General features: G+C 42.5%; 1 protein-coding gene across 1 annotated transcript; it reads right to left on the reverse strand.

Annotated features, from left to right (window-relative positions):
• Window positions 1-244: 244 nt before the first annotated feature.
• LOC146660527 (voltage-gated potassium channel subunit beta-2) lies at window positions 245-16,996 on the reverse strand. Its single transcript, XM_085419582.1, has 14 exons — window positions 16,280-16,996; window positions 7,105-7,148; window positions 6,973-7,010; window positions 6,622-6,701; window positions 6,310-6,354; window positions 5,837-5,881; window positions 5,691-5,734; window positions 4,192-4,278; window positions 3,953-4,038; window positions 3,717-3,837; window positions 3,532-3,626; window positions 3,300-3,420; window positions 2,777-2,865; window positions 245-2,663 (listed from the first exon to the last, which is right to left on the reverse strand). Exons 1-14 carry the CDS (start codon window positions 16,594-16,596, stop codon window positions 2,574-2,576), a joined length of 1,302 nt encoding a protein of 433 aa, XP_085275708.1. The 5' UTR covers window positions 16,597-16,996; the 3' UTR covers window positions 245-2,573.
• Window positions 16,997-17,434: the final 438 nt, after the last annotated feature.

Genomic DNA, 17,434 nt, shown 5'->3' on the forward strand with positions numbered 1-17,434 from the left:
TATGCATTATGCACTCAGTGTTATCTGCTGGCTTCTGTTGACTTTAGTTAAGAACATTCCTCTGCCAGTCACTGCTTAACCACAAATAAAATAAAAATCTGTAGCTGAAAGCTGCTTTATTTTCTATCTGCATAAAAATGTCGAACAAAATAAAACAAAAATCTGAAGCAATTACAGGTTTAAGTGTCTTAGTCATCTAAGTATGTCCATCAACATTGTGTTGATCATCAAAGTGTACATAAGGAAGCTAAAACCCATCAAGGGAGCACATGATATGCGAGAATGAAGGTTGTGACTAATCCTAGTGCTCGCGGCCCATATGCCGCCTCATATGCAACTCGTAAAATTGCATCGCACATGTACACAAATAAAAGGTGGTCCAAAAATGAACGTGGAAGAGTAGCTAGCAGTTGGGGGTTTAGCGTCACACCTGTGATTAGACTACTCCGGGTTTTGGAAGTACAAAAATCTCATCTGACTTTGTATTAACAGCTGAAAGAAGGGGGTGCAAGAAGCTTGAGTTGGCTAATCCCAATGTAAATGTTTGCACGTTTGCAGGTTCAAAAACCACTGGACTTCATGGAACAGGGTATGTGCTTTGTCCCTTAAGTAGGTTTGAGCAACAGACATGATACATTCAGAATCAGTTGTCTCTTCTCTTATTATTATTATTTTTTGTTTGTGTTTTGGTTTCTCTTTGTTGCAAGACAGTAAAATATAAGTTAGGCAGGCAAAGTTACATTTTCAGGGTTTGATTGAAGGACCTATGTACACAGGAAGCTACGCTCAGTCGAACTGTACATCATGACAGACTCACGGAGAGCCACGTTTCAGCGGCTCCTTTAAGAAAACCTTCATGAACCACAGACTTGAACTCTCTCTTGTTACGTCACCGTCAAAACACATGAGCCTATTTACAATATATTGCAACCTCGTGTCTGCTGAAACAACTCCGGTGTATCAAAAACTCCACCTCGGAGATTAGTTTTCATGGCAAATCACACAAAAAAGGAGAAAAACAAAACAAAAGACACCCCCCTTTCACATTACAAAGTGTTGAAGTCATTACAAAACTAAAGGGAAAAAGACAAAGTGCACAGTATAAAATCTGTCGTGCGTGTGTTTGAGAATGGGAACGAATTTGGAGCGATGCAGAGAGAGAAATGAGCAGAGAAGCTGTGTTTTCAGGCTTCCACAAACAAAAAGAAAAGTTAACATTAATCGAAATCTTACCCTAAGTGGTCTGTGGTAAGACTCGTATCACATTTCATAAACTCAGACTTATTGTTTTTATTTCCCATCTTTTTGAAAACGTAACGTTCACCACAATATGTCCCAATCTTTGTGTCAGACACCCAGCAACCTTTCCGCCCAGTCCAGCCATCTCAGACCTGCGGCTCGAGATCAGCAACTCGGCACCGCTAGAAAGTGATGTCAGCATCTTTTGACATAGTTTAGGACGATGCAAAGATTATATGCAACATGAACACACAAGCCGTGTCTGCAGACTGCTGAGAGCCTTTAAGGCGAGCGTGCCCAGCAGGACGGTTATGTCGGATAAAACTATCTGACCGCTTAGAGTTTAAAAAATAAATAAATAAATGGCTTACAAGGGCACTGCAAATCTACATAAGCCGTAAAAAAAAAGAAAGAAGCCATGCCACATTTACACCCTGTTAGGGCTATTCTGTCTTAAAGGGACATGCGCACAGAGGAGGCAAACGGACCGCTGAGAAAGCAGCAGGGTTGGGAAAAGTCACTTTGCAAAATGTCACTGGCTTTTGATTTCTGATTGCCAATTTGACAACGTAACAGCACACATAAGTTATTATTATTATTTCAACATTTCTGCCAGACTCAGTTCTAACTCTGTAACCTTCATGTTTGAAATTCATTTGCCAATTTTTCCTTTTAAATCATGTGATTTAAAAAAAAAAAAGTAATACCAGAGTGGCTTATTTGCTGTGGGTTTTTTTTTTTTTTTATTACTTCACAAGTAATTCATTGTTCCCAACCCTATAAAGCGGTGAGTGTGGCAGAGCAGTCACATGCACACTACGGGAAATGTTCGGTTAGACACATAAGGACTAACCTTTAGCTCTCTGGCTGCTGGGTACTAAACATCACACAGAATAACAGGCAGCTGTGAGGGGAGGAGACTCACACGTCTAATGAAAGCACCGTTCACGCAGTAAAGTTGCATGTTAGGGCAGAGGTGGCCTTTTTTTTTTTCTTTCTTTCCTCATTTTAGGATTGACATTTGATTGACCAGCTTTAGCCTTCCTCTATGTTGAAATAATTAGTTTCTGAACAATCAACAGTGAGCAATATATGATCGATTATGTTTTTTTTCTTCCACAATTGAGAGAGTTCTCTTTTTCTTTTTTCCTTTTTTCTTCTTCTACATGATATAATGTACTGCGCAGAATGGATATGCGCACATACTGGAAGCATAAATGTTGCCGAGGACATGCAAGTTGTTGAGTATACAGCAGAGCAAAAAGCGATGTTTCCCCAATATCAAAGTCTTCTTCATCTTCTCGGAACATCGTCCGTCGCTGAGATTTGAATCATCAAGCGCGTGACTCTTTCTTCGAGTGTGGCTTGTTTCCCAGCAGGGCGTCCATCTCAGTAACGGTTTGAGGGGTCATTTGAGATAAAATCTGAAAGAAGGGGAGGGTGGCATCAGCTTAAAGTGTCATCTGCTGTTTTTTTGGGTGGTTCTTTTTATTGCGCACAAAACATAAAAGCATATTTGAATACAGCACATATTTACCCGGAGGGCACCCAGATTCTCAAGAAGCTGGTCTGTATTAGAAACACCCAGAAGTACTGAGCTGACTCCCTCACTGCGCAGACACCAGGCTGTAAAAAGAGCAAACCAGGACAACTTTATTGCTGGAGGAATATCAGTTTGTAACCGAAGTAAAGTAGCTGATTTTTTAGACTTCTTTTAAAAAAAATGTTAACAGATTTAACCAGTGGTTGGATTCCATTTGAAAGCCTTAATGCAGACCATACATATACAAAGCACTTAATTAACAAGATCACAGATTATGTAATGTTATTTTCATGCAGGAGACATAGATTTTCAACACTTCTCCCAGAACCGTTACAGCACTTCCTACCTGCGTGTGTACAGTAAGATTAAACATAATGAATCAGTCATTTAAGGAGTGAAAATCATGCAAATACGAATCAATTCAGTCTTAATCTGCAGTCACATGATGCGAAAACAAGCAAAGCTGCATCTCTGTATGTCTGCACTAAAAAATTAAGGCCGTTTGCTCGGATCATACCGATGGCTAACTGTGCAGCAGTGCAGCCCAGTCTGTCTGCCAGTAGATGGAGCTCCTTGATTTTAGCCAGCTGCCTCCGACCCTCCTCACTGTTCACTCGCTCCTTCAGCCACTGGTACCCCTTCATCAGGACCAACATGGAGAAAAGCACTGATTCACACTGTATGCCGATAAAATCAAGAACTATAGTGAGGCTGATGTGGAGCCAGAAGAAGTGGAAGATCAAACTGACCTTCATTGCTGCTCTGGAGCACTCCGGTACACCATCACTGTACTTGCCTGTGATTAAACCACAAGCGAGCGGAGACCAGGTCATCGCTCCAACACCTGACAGAGCGAGGAAAGTGTGAATGAAACTAATGAAACTTAATTAAAAAGAAGAGATAAATGTTGCTGTGGGGTTTTTGGATGCCTGACCGATCTTGTGGTAGAGTTCAGGAAGCTGCACTTCCACTTTGTCCCTCTGGAAATAGTGATACTCTGCCTGCTCGCACACAGGTGGTATCAGGTTGAACTGGCGTGCCACTGAGTATGCCTCCTGGTGCCGCAGAAATGGAAACACAATGCAATGGTAAGTGATCAGCGTTATCTGGAAAAAAGCTGACACTCGTGAATTTGTGAAGAGTAAGACTTTAAGAGTGAGAGCTCAGCACCATGATTTCCATTGCGCTCCAGCGCGAGGTTCCCCAGTACATAGCCATACCCTGGTTTATTACAAACGTCATGGCCCGTACAATCTCTGCAAATCACAGCACACGACATCTCACTTAAATTACATTCATTTGACAACTCTAACGCATCTGATTAAAGCTTATTTCCACAAATAAAACATACTACCATACAAAAACCCTCCATATTTGTGCTACAACAGTAGTAAGCGGTTCAAACTGACCTTCCATCGGACTGTTGACATCATTTCTGTTGGCAAAAACGATGTCCACATAATCTAGCTGGAGTCTTGATAGGGATCCTCGTAAACCTGTGAGAAACACGAGTCAATTATTGGACTAAGGGTCATAACTTTAAGGCACAGTGATGTTTTGAGCCACTGCTACACAACAGAGAGTCTAATTACAGTGTCAATAGCTTTGCAGTTATTTGGCAATAAACCAAAGTATCAGGCTGCATTATATTGATCTGGTAATCATGCTCAATGAAGCGTAAGGGAAGGACCAAAGTTATTACATTTTTTCCTGATTGAGACATGAGTGTGTGTTTGGAATTTCATGGAGTTTCATCCAGTAGATCTATAAATACAAACTTCATGCTGGTGCCTAATCTTAGGCCAGATCACTAAAGTGATTTATTTTTTACATTTTAAGTTTACATGGCATCAAAACAGCATTCAGCTCCTCCCAAGATATTAATGATTATCCTCAGTACAGTGTGCTGGTGGAGGGTAAAATGAGTGATTCTGTTTTATGTTCGATTTTCTGCTTCTCAAATGTTCTGGGCAAGCGTCTAACCTTGGGTAAGTCAGCAGTTGGACTTTTTTTTCCTGAGCAAAGTGAAAAATAGTGCATAGAGTCGAAATCTGAGCGTTGACCCTGCACGCGGTGCAAGCCTTAAGAGCTGCACGTAGTTCACTCATTATGCAACGGCCCCAAATCAAAAGCTTCATGACAATGACATAAAAAAGTCATTCAAGTCCAAGGTAAATGGTCATCCTGCGGCCGTGCTGCTTACAAAAGGAACAAAGACCACCACCATATCCTTTAGCTTTTTTAGGATTATTTTTGGAACCGATGAAATGGCTGGAAAACAGCAATCAAGACATGTACCTTCACCTGACCTCTGTATTTTCTTTGACCCAACAAATCTGATGACAGGCCTCTGAAACATCCTACCCATCAACATCTGTACTATAGCTTCAAAGTGAATGCACCTCATATCCCAATAGTGTCCACTGACATCACAGTTAAAAATGAAGTTGTGCTTACTGTGACGTGTAACACGGAGTCATTGAGTGAGAGATCCCCACAGTATCTATGGTGATGTTGTGGTCCAGCTCCAAATGACCCATTTTCTATTTTAAATTGTCAGTTTAAAGTCAAGCTGCAGAAAAATATTTATCCAATGTCTTCTCCTCTCACCGCCAACCAGTTGTGGCAGATGGCTGTCCCTCCCTGAGTCTGTTTCTGCTGAAAGTTTCTTCCTGTTAAATGGTAGTTTTTCCTTCCCACTGTCGCCAAAGCACTTGCTCTGTTCGTCTTCTCCGTATTATTGTAGGGTATTTAACTTTCAAAATAAAATGCCCCAAGGCAACTGATGTGTGATCTGTTGAATTTTCTATAAATATAACTGAACTGAAATTTATTTAAATTGCTTTCAACTGGACCAGAATAACCCCTTATTTGGTTTACACTTTGCAAATACATGAGTAGACTGTACCTTCAATAATGTGCTTTCTGGAGAGTCCTCTCTCTGTCTCTGCCCTGTGAAGTTGTGAAAATACAAATCATTGATCCTCAGTTAAAATGATGAAGAGGCTGGGTTGAAGAAATGTGAAGAGTCTAGTGTTTTAGTCTTATACTTACTGGCCTCCCCAGTAGATTTTTGTCGTAATGACAAAACTTGAACGTCTGGCAAGGACAGGAGTCGTGAGTATTTTGATTGCAGCATAACATTTAAGTTAAGGGAATCAGCTCATCCTAAATCTAATAGTACGGACAGTCTTTCTCTCTTTCTGGTGTTAAAATTAAAACATTTTATTACCAATATGTGTCTCTTAGGCAGCTGGGTGAGTCAGCCACCATCTCTGATCAGGGAATTTAACATTTTTATCCTTTTTAGTCTCTCTGAGGATAAAGCTCTACATTTTTTCCCCAAGCATGGCTTTCCCTTGAGAGAATTTAATGGTGTGCCGCTATCAAAAGTAATAAAAACATGTAGTAATGCATTTCATCTCAGGAAGGGTTTATTAGGGATTATTTAAAGTAAATCTGTGATCTGGTCGAGTTAAAAAGGTTTGCATGCCTGTGAGTCAGTTAGGAAGAATGAGTAATCTCACCTCCAACCTTTCTTCTTGATGATGTTCCCTAGAGTAATTTCCGCCCTGTGGAGAAACACATCATTGGTTGTGACGGGCTGAGGCTAATAAACTTTATTTGTATGTAACGTTTAACGAGATAAATAAATGATAAAGACACGCAGACCAAAGAAAACCAGATTAATGTAGAGAAGAAGAATGGAAAACGGCAGACAATAAAAGACGACGTCACATAAAAACAGGTTTAAATTTTTGTATTTGCTGTGAGAGAAATCAGACGATTTAAAAAAAAAAAGTTTAATTGAGGCTCAGGAGAGGAAAGTGAAGTCTGACCTTCCAGAGGCGTACACCTCCGCTGTGTCAAACAGGTTCACTCCGTTCTCATAAGCTACGGTCATCAGGTTCTCCGCCATCTGAGAGAACACAAAAACTGAGACTGAGAGAAGCAGACGGCGGATAAATTCCAATTACCCAGAGGTCGTTCATGAAGGGCACTACTCAGGGAGGATAATACAGACAATATCTCGCCAAGCTACAGCAGTCTTAAGGCCTGTCACACATATTCCTGCGATCGTGAACACTGAGATTTGTTTACAGTGCGCCGAACGGTGTTACACAAAAACCAAACGAGTGAAGGTGTGCGGGAATCGATTTCTCATACAAACACAGAGAGAGAATGCTCACTTCATCAGAGATCTGCGATCCAAATGTCACCCAGGTGCCTGAACAAGGAGAGAGAGGGAGAGACAGACAGACGGATTTTATTTAAGAGTTTGAAGCTGAGCTGAATATTTCCCTGCCTTCATCCCAACTTACCTAACCCGAGACAGGAAACACGTAGGCCCGATTTTCCCAGGTTCCTATAGAAAGGGGAAAAATCAGGAGGTTAGATGAGAAATGCCTGTAAAGCGCACACACACACAAAATGTGTGGGCAGTTGGAATATATCTGGACATACAATCTTCAAACACAGTCAGTAAGATGTACGCATGTGAGTGATGAGCAATCCTCAGTAGGGAGACACTGTGGTTAAGCAGTGATGAGACTAAGAGATACCTAAGTGGAGTTTAAAAAAGATGGCAGCTGCAATGTTACACTGTATTTAACACACATTTTGTCTTATTTGTTTCTACCCAAGCCTCCGAGCCATCTGAAGTAGTTTCGGTTTATTAATAATCACATCCACTCACAACTACATTACAGCGTTATAAACTATTTATTCACGTCTATGAGGGAGCTGGCTCACTGCTTTACTGGACACATCAGGATTTGAAAGCTAAACGTCGCCTTAATATGGCGATGTTGTTGATGAGATCCTGATTATTCTGTAGCAGCATGTAACACAAACCTGGTGTCACATGTAAAACATAAGTACGACACAAAATTAAAAACCGGACACAGATGTAATTTATTTCTATCGTAGTCTCCGACACTTCACTCCTCCACTGCAGCTGCTGAGTGAAAGTCTTTCTCGCCTCTGGTAAAATGACTTCCTCTGTCTAATTATTTCTGAACAATTGACCTTTCATCCCTCGTATGTTAGCAGTTCAGTGTATTACAGTGGGCCAGTGAAACACCTGGAGGGGACGGAGCTCAGCGCAGTTAGAGAGTCCTGGCAAAAGCTTCTTTGGTCTGCACCATAAATGGCTCAAAAATGCTCTGTGAGCTAAAGAGGAGTCCATTAACTGACATGCCACATCTGATTATTCAGACAGCTGAATTTTGAAGGGCAGGCGGGGGAGAAGCAGAGAGCTGCATTTCTGACCACAAGAGCATGTACAGCTGAAAATGATGTGGGCTTCATGCTTTGCTCTCCTGTGTGCTCTCCCCCATTCTAATTAGCCGGGGAGCCAGCTGGAGAGCCGGCAGAACTGCAGTGCACCTCGCTGCTCGCCGTCTTTTCATCTCCAGCGCCTCTCCCCTCTCGGCTTGTCTGCCTGCGTCCACTGCGAAACAGCCAAATGCACAAAGACAGACTGTCAGAGCATTTAGACTCAGTCGAACAAGTCCCGCTTTTATTTTCCTGGTCTATTTTCTATTCCCAACCTTATGCTATTTTTAGATTCCTGCATATGTAAGCATTTGTTTCACGATCTTTATGTGTGTGTGTGTAGTGGGGGGATCAGTCTTTATGTGAGCACTCCATGTGGGTGTGAAATACATATTGTTTGTGTCATTACGTTAAACTGTTAAAAAAGCACACAGGTGGAAGGTCAGGAAAGCTATTTAAAGGGAAATGTGTCTGCGGGGTTTGGATGTAGCTGATTCCTTGTATGGTAAGCTGGCTTTTCTTCGTGGTTCGTCAACCAATGACAGCTCTGTCTGTTCTCTCACGCTGACAGCCACTTTGAACACTGGGAGTAAATTTAAATGAGGCACATGGGAAAAACATATTTCAGAGACTGGGTTATTTCAAATGAGCTACCTGAATATTTTACCATTTGTTTTGTTCGTTTTTGTTGGCTCTTCTTTTTTTGTAGTATCCATCAAATCAGTCCTTTTTTGTCTCACCTTTATTTGGATGAGAATAAAGGGGATTTTATTTATTTTTTGTCAAGCAACATTTGACAAGGTGGGGCCAATAACAGCATCCGGAAAAAATATTCCCTACAGTTTTAATCAGCTTCTAAAGCAAAGCTTGAAACTGATTCAAAATTGCTTTTGAGGTAGCTTCTGTATCTGCACACCGGGAGCAAATAAACGATATGGTTTATACCCAACTTTATTTTTGTTTATTACCTTCTTTTTTATTATTATTTTTAGGGAACTTGAGAAAAACTCATTAGAATTATGCATGATGGCTTTGAGCTGTGAATTAAGGACAATAAAAATCTGTTCCCCAGCTTAGTCACACACCTTCTGTCCATACTTTCCTTTTCACATTGGACCAGGACGGCAAACAGAAGGCTTACGTGTGAGGAAAAAACACATACCACCAAAACATGAGTCAGCATTCGGTGGAGTGTGTCAAGCATCCAGTGGTATACGGCTGTTACGCAAATGTTTTCTTCTCCTTCTTCTGTTAAATGCTCTTCTATCCGATATGCTTGTTAAAGATGAGTGCATGAAGCTGACAGCCTCGTGTTTGGTGAACGCTGCTTGTGAACGCATCATGACAGGGAGCAAATTTGAAACCGGTGTGCATTACTGGGCGAATTCCACAATTGCCGAGCCACATAAAAATCTCATTTTTATGTCTGTGTGTGCGCGTGTGCTTCTGAGCAATAGAGGATGTCACTGTTTCCATGTGTGACAACTGGCCGCCCCCTCCCTTGCGCTCAACTCCGCCGCTCTCTGCAATGCTGCAGTCTGCTAAATTACTATCAGTGAGTCTGGAGAAACACATGCTCTGTCTTTCCTCGCACTATCTCCCTATTGACAGTCTTTTCCCACTATCTCCCGCACGCAGTACACCCAGACGCTCGGCCTATATTTCATCTGAGGCGGATGTGAGGGACGCTGTGCAATAAACGGAAAACATCTATGCTGTGCATGTGTCATTATGGGGAGGGGTTCGATGCTTTCACGTGAATATTCACGCTTGATGGGAATTGCATTGGAACGCAGGCACAGTTCCACATGCAGACATGCATGAATGCACTCTTGAGCAGGGCACACAGATGCTTCTCTATAGCCTTTATAAGTAGGTCTTCCAGTGTTTTCTTCTCTATTTTTTCCATTGCCATAAATCATGATCTCCAAACGAGATGATTGTAGCAACTTGGCTGCCTCGTCCATACATTATTAACGCTGGAGAGAGAGAGACAGAGGAGACACACAGGTGCTCCGTCACGGTTTAGTCAGCATTTTAACCTGTGCTGACATTCACAGTTAGTTTTCACCTGAGACAGGAGGAAGACACTATATACAGATGGTTAGGTGCTAATGGTGGACTTTTTTTCTCCCCCTTCCCTCTGCAGTTGTCATAAAATGCCACACACATGCTGAGCAGGCTCTTCTCCAGAGGGAAGACCTAGATATTAATAACACTCACGTCAGTTTTATGTGTATGCTTAGACACACATTTTCTGAGCACAGAGTGTGGGAAGATGGTGGACTGTCTGTTCTCTTTCAGTAATGCTGCACACACTGTTTTGTGGCTTTAAAGGGTCACTTCACCCAAATTACAGAGAACAGATTTTTCTCACCTGTGCCTGCCTAAATACAATCAATGGAGTGGGCAGAAGTTATGGCACTAAAAAAAACGCCACCACAAACTTTTACTTTGCTTGTCATTCTCAATAATCCAGAGACATGCCAACAGAGCTACATTTTTGGGTTTATATGACAAATGAAACCAAATTAGCCACATGGCCTGGCACTAATCAAAACCCCAGCATCTAAGAGTGTACTAATTATTGATGTAGCTATTTTTAAAAGCATTAGCCTAAACAATGGACCCTTCATGTAAATGTGATTTTTTTTTTAATTCAGCTATATTAAAACAGTTAGGAAATCAGGTCTGTCCTAATTATAAAATACACATGCTGTGCAGGGAGCGAATGGAGAAAAAGGGGCACAAAGACACACACACGCACAATCTCAGCTGCTCTCCTCCAATTCTGCGTATCAGCTGCTGACACTTTATTAGTGGTCCTGACTCTCCCGTTAACTAAAAATGCATGTAATGAAGTGGTGCAGGAAAGAGCTCACACAAGCTGAATTTGACACAATGCGCTGTCATTACTGTTTATTCCAAGTTTGGGAACACACGTGACCTGCGACAAAAAAAAAAAACCCCAAAAAAATGTTCACTCGCCCCAACATGTAATCAAATGTTAATGAAATTCGCTCGCTGAGAAGGTCGCTGCACTCTGCCTCTGTTTCATGTCCGCTGGCAGACGGATAAAGACGAGTATTTGAGGGATGTGGCGCTTTCCGGATCTCATGCCCCCGTGAGTGACAGCGCAGTGAATTCAAAGTGATTGAATGCAATCGCGAGCATGTTTTTGAGTATCGCGCCGTCCTCCGGTTTTCTTTGGTGTTCCTGTTTCCCTGTGATTTAAAACAGCTCAACTACTTTGCCTTAATGAATTTTGCAGTGTATTACACGGCAGGCAAATGAATGCTACCAAGATTTATTTAAATAAATGAATATATTAAAACACTGAAAAGAGTTTCAAATAAAAGTAAGATTTTAAAAGAAGAAAGAGGAATTGATATCATCTAATTAAATGCCTTTTGAGTCTTTTCCAGAGCATGCGGACACTTGTTCATTAGGCTGCCCTCTGCTCTTACATAATAACAACATGCGGCCATGATGGCTCTGCCAGAAGACAATACCAGTCTTTGACTTTGATGAGACAGCCTTACTCCGAGGACGTGATGTGGATTTTCTGGCCGCGATTACGATGCCTCTCAGTTAAGAGTAAGCCGCCAAATGCAGTCAATTATCGACAACTCTGAGCTTCATCAAACAACACTGACACGCAGGTCACTTTGCATTTTGAGAGGATTAAGTTGCCCGCTGCATACACTTAATCAAGTCCCAACAAGCAGCTGCACACATAATAACAGCCTGGATATTGTTCAGATGCACGATATATGCAGTAATTATAACATTAAGCACCGTACAGCGTGCTGTAGTAGTGGGTGGCAGATGAAAATAAGCAGCCACAGTTTAGCAGACAGTAAACAGATCATGGTTTGGATTATGTTTTGGTTGAAATCAAGCAAGTGAACACCCGGCGTTACTTTGCCTAAAACTTCCCAGACCTCAAAGTGAGTCACTAATCTGCCCAGTCAACTGGAACCCCTCCTGAAAATAAATAAATAAATAAATAAATAAATAAATAAATAAATAAATGTCCCAGAGCGACAGAGGGGAGAGCTGAAGGTCAAGGTTTTTGCAGCCCGCAGTCGTGTTCTCCTCCCTGCCACACAGGCCATTTATTTCCCGTGGTTAATCATGACAACAGCGTGAGGTCAAAATCACTACATTATCGCTTCACCTGCCGGTTACGATGAATATTTTAGTCGCTGCTGGGGATTTGTTACACTTCGCTTTGCCATCGGTGGCACGCGTGTGAACGGCGCGTGGAGTGAAATTAACAAAGCGAGCCGGTGACGCCGCTGTGCCGTCAGAGCGCATAAACGCGGGCGAGATAAGAATCTGAATGCTAAGAAGAGGCACGCGGCGAGAGTAATAACACTCAGGGTAGGTCACCGTCTCGCAGCACTAAATGAGCATGAGATGCGTGTTTAAAGTCGACAGGGCCGCTCGACGCCAAAGCTTCAGCTGCTGCGACTACGCTACTGAGATTTCCACCTTCCGCTCCTCCAGACAACGACACCTCTCTGCATGGCTGAATGTCAGAACACTTCAAATCCTCATGAAAATACATGAAGGCTTTGTTCTCCAGTTTAACATGCGACCTTACCCAGTATCAGGTATTATTATGAACGCTACATCTTCTTTTTCTTGTTTTTCTCTTTATGGTACAGCTGAGGCTTTTGTTTGTCGTCTGCTTTAACTGGAGCAGCATGTCCTAAATGTTTAAAAATGTAGAAACAGCTTGGAAATACATTAGTTTGGCAAAATAATCTGAAATCAGGGAACTTTTGTAGAGCTTAAGATTTTTGATCTGTAGCACGAGTACAGCCACATCACTAACAGAGAGCGGTTGCTTTGCACCAAAGCAGATGATAGAGGTCAACTGGTGCACCTAAGGTGACAGAACTTAAAGCTCATTGATTAACAAGGTCTCTATTACTTGATTAATCCTTGCAAAAGCCAAAGTGCAAAAACACCACAGCAATTCCCATCAGGTCACAGACTCTTCATGGAACCAGCAACAGCTCCTCGTCTCCAGTCTTTGGTCTAAGCTGCTGGCTGTGATGTGAAACATCACGTGCAAGTGTCATCAATAGTTTGTTCTCACTCTTCACAATCACATGTCTTTAAGTTTAACTTGAGTTCTTTTAGATACAGTAGAACGGCATTCTTGGGTAATCGCTCCTAAACTCCTTCATGTCTTTCCAGCTGTCCTGAACTTATTTTGATTTTCTCACATCTTGGCTCTTTAACAATAATACTTTGTTTCACAGTTTACTGCATGTCAGTGCTGAATGTTTTATCTGAGTAGGGCTTCCCTATTCACATTCTCCATCTCTCAAGCATGCATTAAGATTTATAGGCATCCGCCACAGACACAGCGTGCCCCGCGGCCATCTGTGAGGAACAGCGGTGGATAGATCTATGGTCTTCTCCAGTATTAATGTAAATCAAATTCCCTTTTCTTTTTTTTAAACTCATACCAAAAAAATGTTTTAAGAAATTCATGATGCTCAGATATACCATATTTTATTCTAACTCATGTGAATTTTAATTTGCACAGACAACTTTGTGAATGATGCTTTTAGATAAATTCTCTTTTGAAATATTTAGGTGCAAACATGACAAAAATGCGATTCCAGAGGAAAGTCGAATCATTTTTGGCGTTGTCTGTGAAATGTGCATTATCTTGTCATATCTTTTAATTCAGTTTTCTCAAACTTGAGTGTATTGTGCCAAATGGAACCTTAAAATGGGCCATCTGGACAGTTTGGTGTTGAAAACAGAAGGTTTAGTTACTTTAAAAATAGACGTTTTGCTGAGTGACAGAACTGACCGCTACAGTCACCTCTCCATCAGCTCGAATGCATACCCTGTGGCCACACTGAACACCCAGCATATTGCACACGCACACAGACACAAACACACACACAAACCAGAATGCTGCAGTGCACTGTGAGGGAGTAAAAAAGGGCAGCATTTGAAAAGAAAACAGTGAGCTTAAACAAGATCAAAGAAAGAAGATAGAGAGAGTCGCAAAGAAAGACTCTGAGCATCTGTGACCTGCCTGTGAGTGATCAATACTTGGGTTAATGAGACAGAAGGGCCACAAAGATGTGGTCAACGCAAGCAGCAGCATCCAGAACTGGAAATAGAAACCAGCGCTGGAGTGCCAAAAAATGCAGTTCCTCAAATGGCCACTTGAGGCTGCCTACAAGAGTGACTCAATCTCCCACTGCGTTTAAACAGCATTATAGGGCATGTTTACAGCCTGGCACATTGGTCTCCTTAACTCATTTTCACCATCTAAATATATAATATAATATAAGTTCATTTATACTCAACGTTATCACCATTGAGCAGAAGCTGGGAAATGTTTCGTCACCCATCGTGACCTCTTCTGTGTGTTTGTGCCCCCCTGGAACATTTTTAATGCAATCATCTGACAAGTCACAGGACTCACTGTGTGGTTAATGACACCAACAAGAGATCTGTGCTCAGGTGTTTTTTGCAGAGTAATATTCTTTTATTCTATTTCTATGTTACCTAGCAATAATTAGCAGATATCTGTTTCTGCGCGATGCAGTTACACAGTCTCTGGACACACCTTTGTATTCCAGCCATTCATCCAAACATGGTCAAATCCGGGACTCCACAAACCAGTGGATGACACCACAGTGGCCATGGCCCACTTTTCTATATATCTATATAGTTCACGGGTGGTTTAAAGTGAAGGCAGAAGCCTGCTTCCTTCCTGACCTCTGTGTAATTGTAATAACGGTGTGAAATGAGGAATGTGCGGCCACCACGACGCCGCCACAACCAGACTGTTGTGGTGCAGGTGGTGGAGCTTTGAGCATACTCAGTTAAGGAAAGGACTGATAAGCGACAGCAGTGCTGGCTGATTAGAAAATAAGACAAAAACTAAAGGCAATGCCTGGGGTGTTGCCAATGGCAACTGGAAGTGGCCATATGCTGTATAGACTTATTGTGCTGCTGCACTCCCTATTAGTGACACTTTTCTAGAGACGACAGAACAACTGGAAAAATCCAGCCCAATCATAAAGTCCTGTATGTGTGTGATTCTAAAGGGAAAAAATAGGAGTGGAAATATCCTAGTTTTGTCCTGTGCCTTATTCCCTTTTTAAGCATCTTATTAAGTGGAAACTAAATTGACTGAAGAGAATGGCAGCAATTCAATCAACCTGATTACCAAGAAACCAGGTCGTTAAAACTCTCCTCCTAGTTCTCGAATTTTACAGCCCAAAGATGGAAACACAGTGTGAGCCTGTGGAAGTCTGCAGCCTAATGTTAAAGTGCATGCTTTGTGCTTTCCCCCCCCTTTTTTAAAAAAATTTATGTTTATGTATAAATACGAGCCTCCTTCATGCATGAGCTGTGCATGAACAGCTGTCCTTGTTTAGCTTCAAGCTCTAATCCATCAAAGGTAAACCACAAGTTTGCCAACAAACTAAAAGAGGAAAAACATACATTGCATTCTTGTCTTGTTGTTTATCTGGTTGGATTTCCTTCCTACTTTATGACTCAGACCTGGTGTGTGTGCAGCAGAGATTTTCTGTGCATACGATGGTCTCCTGCAAGGCTATTTTATGAAAGTACATGTGTTTAAAACCTCTAAGAAAAGCCGGACGTCCTAGTGTGGTTTCAGGAGAAGCTGTTATTGGAGGAAAGCTTTTTTTGTATTATTAATCTGCTGAAATGAGAAAGAGGCTAACGCAAAGTCTGTGGCTAATGCTCCCATATGCATACTGTCTGAAATATTGTGATAGCATTAGGGCTATATAGTATGACTTATGTAAGCATTTTTTTATTTATATCCATAAGCGCTTTTAGGAATAAATGTCATATTTTTGTAATGTCAGATAAGTCATTGCTCTCACTGAGGTGTTTCTCATCTGGCTAATGGATATGTAGGCAGTCTGCACAGTCTGCTCACTGGTGATATGTTTGGTGACAAGCTAACCTCGAATTCACCTCACATCTCAGCAAAGAGACTGGCAGAACTAGGAATAATGAAGGCCCGGCAAGGCAGGTAGAGCCTCATTGTGAAGAAGAGGCCCAACACCTTGTTTCTGGTGGAGGACTTTCACCTCTGGTGGAGGTCAAAAGGCCACAGTGATCAGAGCGAAATAAAAGCCATCTCTCCAACCAATAAAGCTCCGGCTCCTCGTCTCCCCCAGTCAGGCTCATACTCACCTGTACTTCATATTGGTGTGGCGCCCAATAGCCTCCTTCATGTGGGCGTGACCCTGAGGAGTCTGACGAGACCCAGAACCCTCCCTGGTCTTGACAGAACCTTGAGACATGTAGTTGCCATTGCTCCCTTGTCCACTGCTTCCACCTCCGCTTCCTCCTCCACCACCACCACCTCCACTTCCTCCTCCTCCACCGCCACCACCTCCCCCTACTCCGCCACTGCTCCCTCCAGGAGGTGGAGCGGTGCGAAGGCCACAAAGCCGGTCCTCGCTGCGACTTTTGAGGTTGTGCTCAGTGCATGCAAAAGACACCTGCATCCTGGCAGCTGATGTCTGTGTCTCTTATTCTGAGAGTCTGAGTATAGGGTTGGGTTTGTTTTTTGTCTTTTAAACAAGGAGTCACACAAACAGCAATGTCTACAAACTGTTGGTGCTGCTCGACACCGTTTCCCGTCGTGCTGTTGTGGCAGCGCCGTGATGCTCATACAAAAGGGCTCAGACAGGGCAGGTCAAAGATTTTGGCTCAGAGTTGGAGGGAGCAGGCAAGAGTCCAGCCTCTAAACATGACACACACAGAGTTACCGTCTGCTCAGTCTCCTGTCTGGTGATGCAAACCTGGCAAAAAGGCTCTCGGAGTTTTCACACTCACACGATGCATCAGGGCTGCCCTCCAAAAATCATCAGGGAGCTTGTGTGCTCGCAGCAGTCCTCAGACGAATTTGGGGATGTGGCAGTTCTTGGGAAGCCCCCCCACCCTCCCACCCCAATAAAATCTCAGTGCAATAGATGCCCTCCCTGGAGAGTGGCTTCGTCCGACATAACATGCACGGGCTCTGTATGGCTTATGTAGGGTGATAAAGCACTTGCCAGCTTGCTGTTTTCTCTTCAGCTGAGGTTTGTTGAGACTGTCTTGAGCTGAGGAGCTCCGGAACGTGCCGCAGCAATGACACAACCACAGCTACAGGCATCCTCACACCTCGCGTCGAAATCACTCATATTTCTCCCCCACCTTTTATTTTACTGTCGCAAGGTGGGTGAGCAAAAGGGAAAAAAAAAAAAAAAAAAAAAAAAAGATCGGGCTCAATAGCTCGAATTTACATCGCCGAGGAGAAAAGTCAGATCGGGGGTAAAGACACTCAAACCCCACCAATGCATC

Source organism: Rhamphochromis longiceps, linkage group LG10, assembly GCF_057381845.1.
Source record: "Rhamphochromis longiceps isolate RC_006_pf linkage group LG10, R_longiceps_female_GT1.1, whole genome shotgun sequence".
NCBI classification, from domain to species: Eukaryota; Metazoa; Chordata; class Actinopteri; order Cichliformes; family Cichlidae; genus Rhamphochromis; species Rhamphochromis longiceps.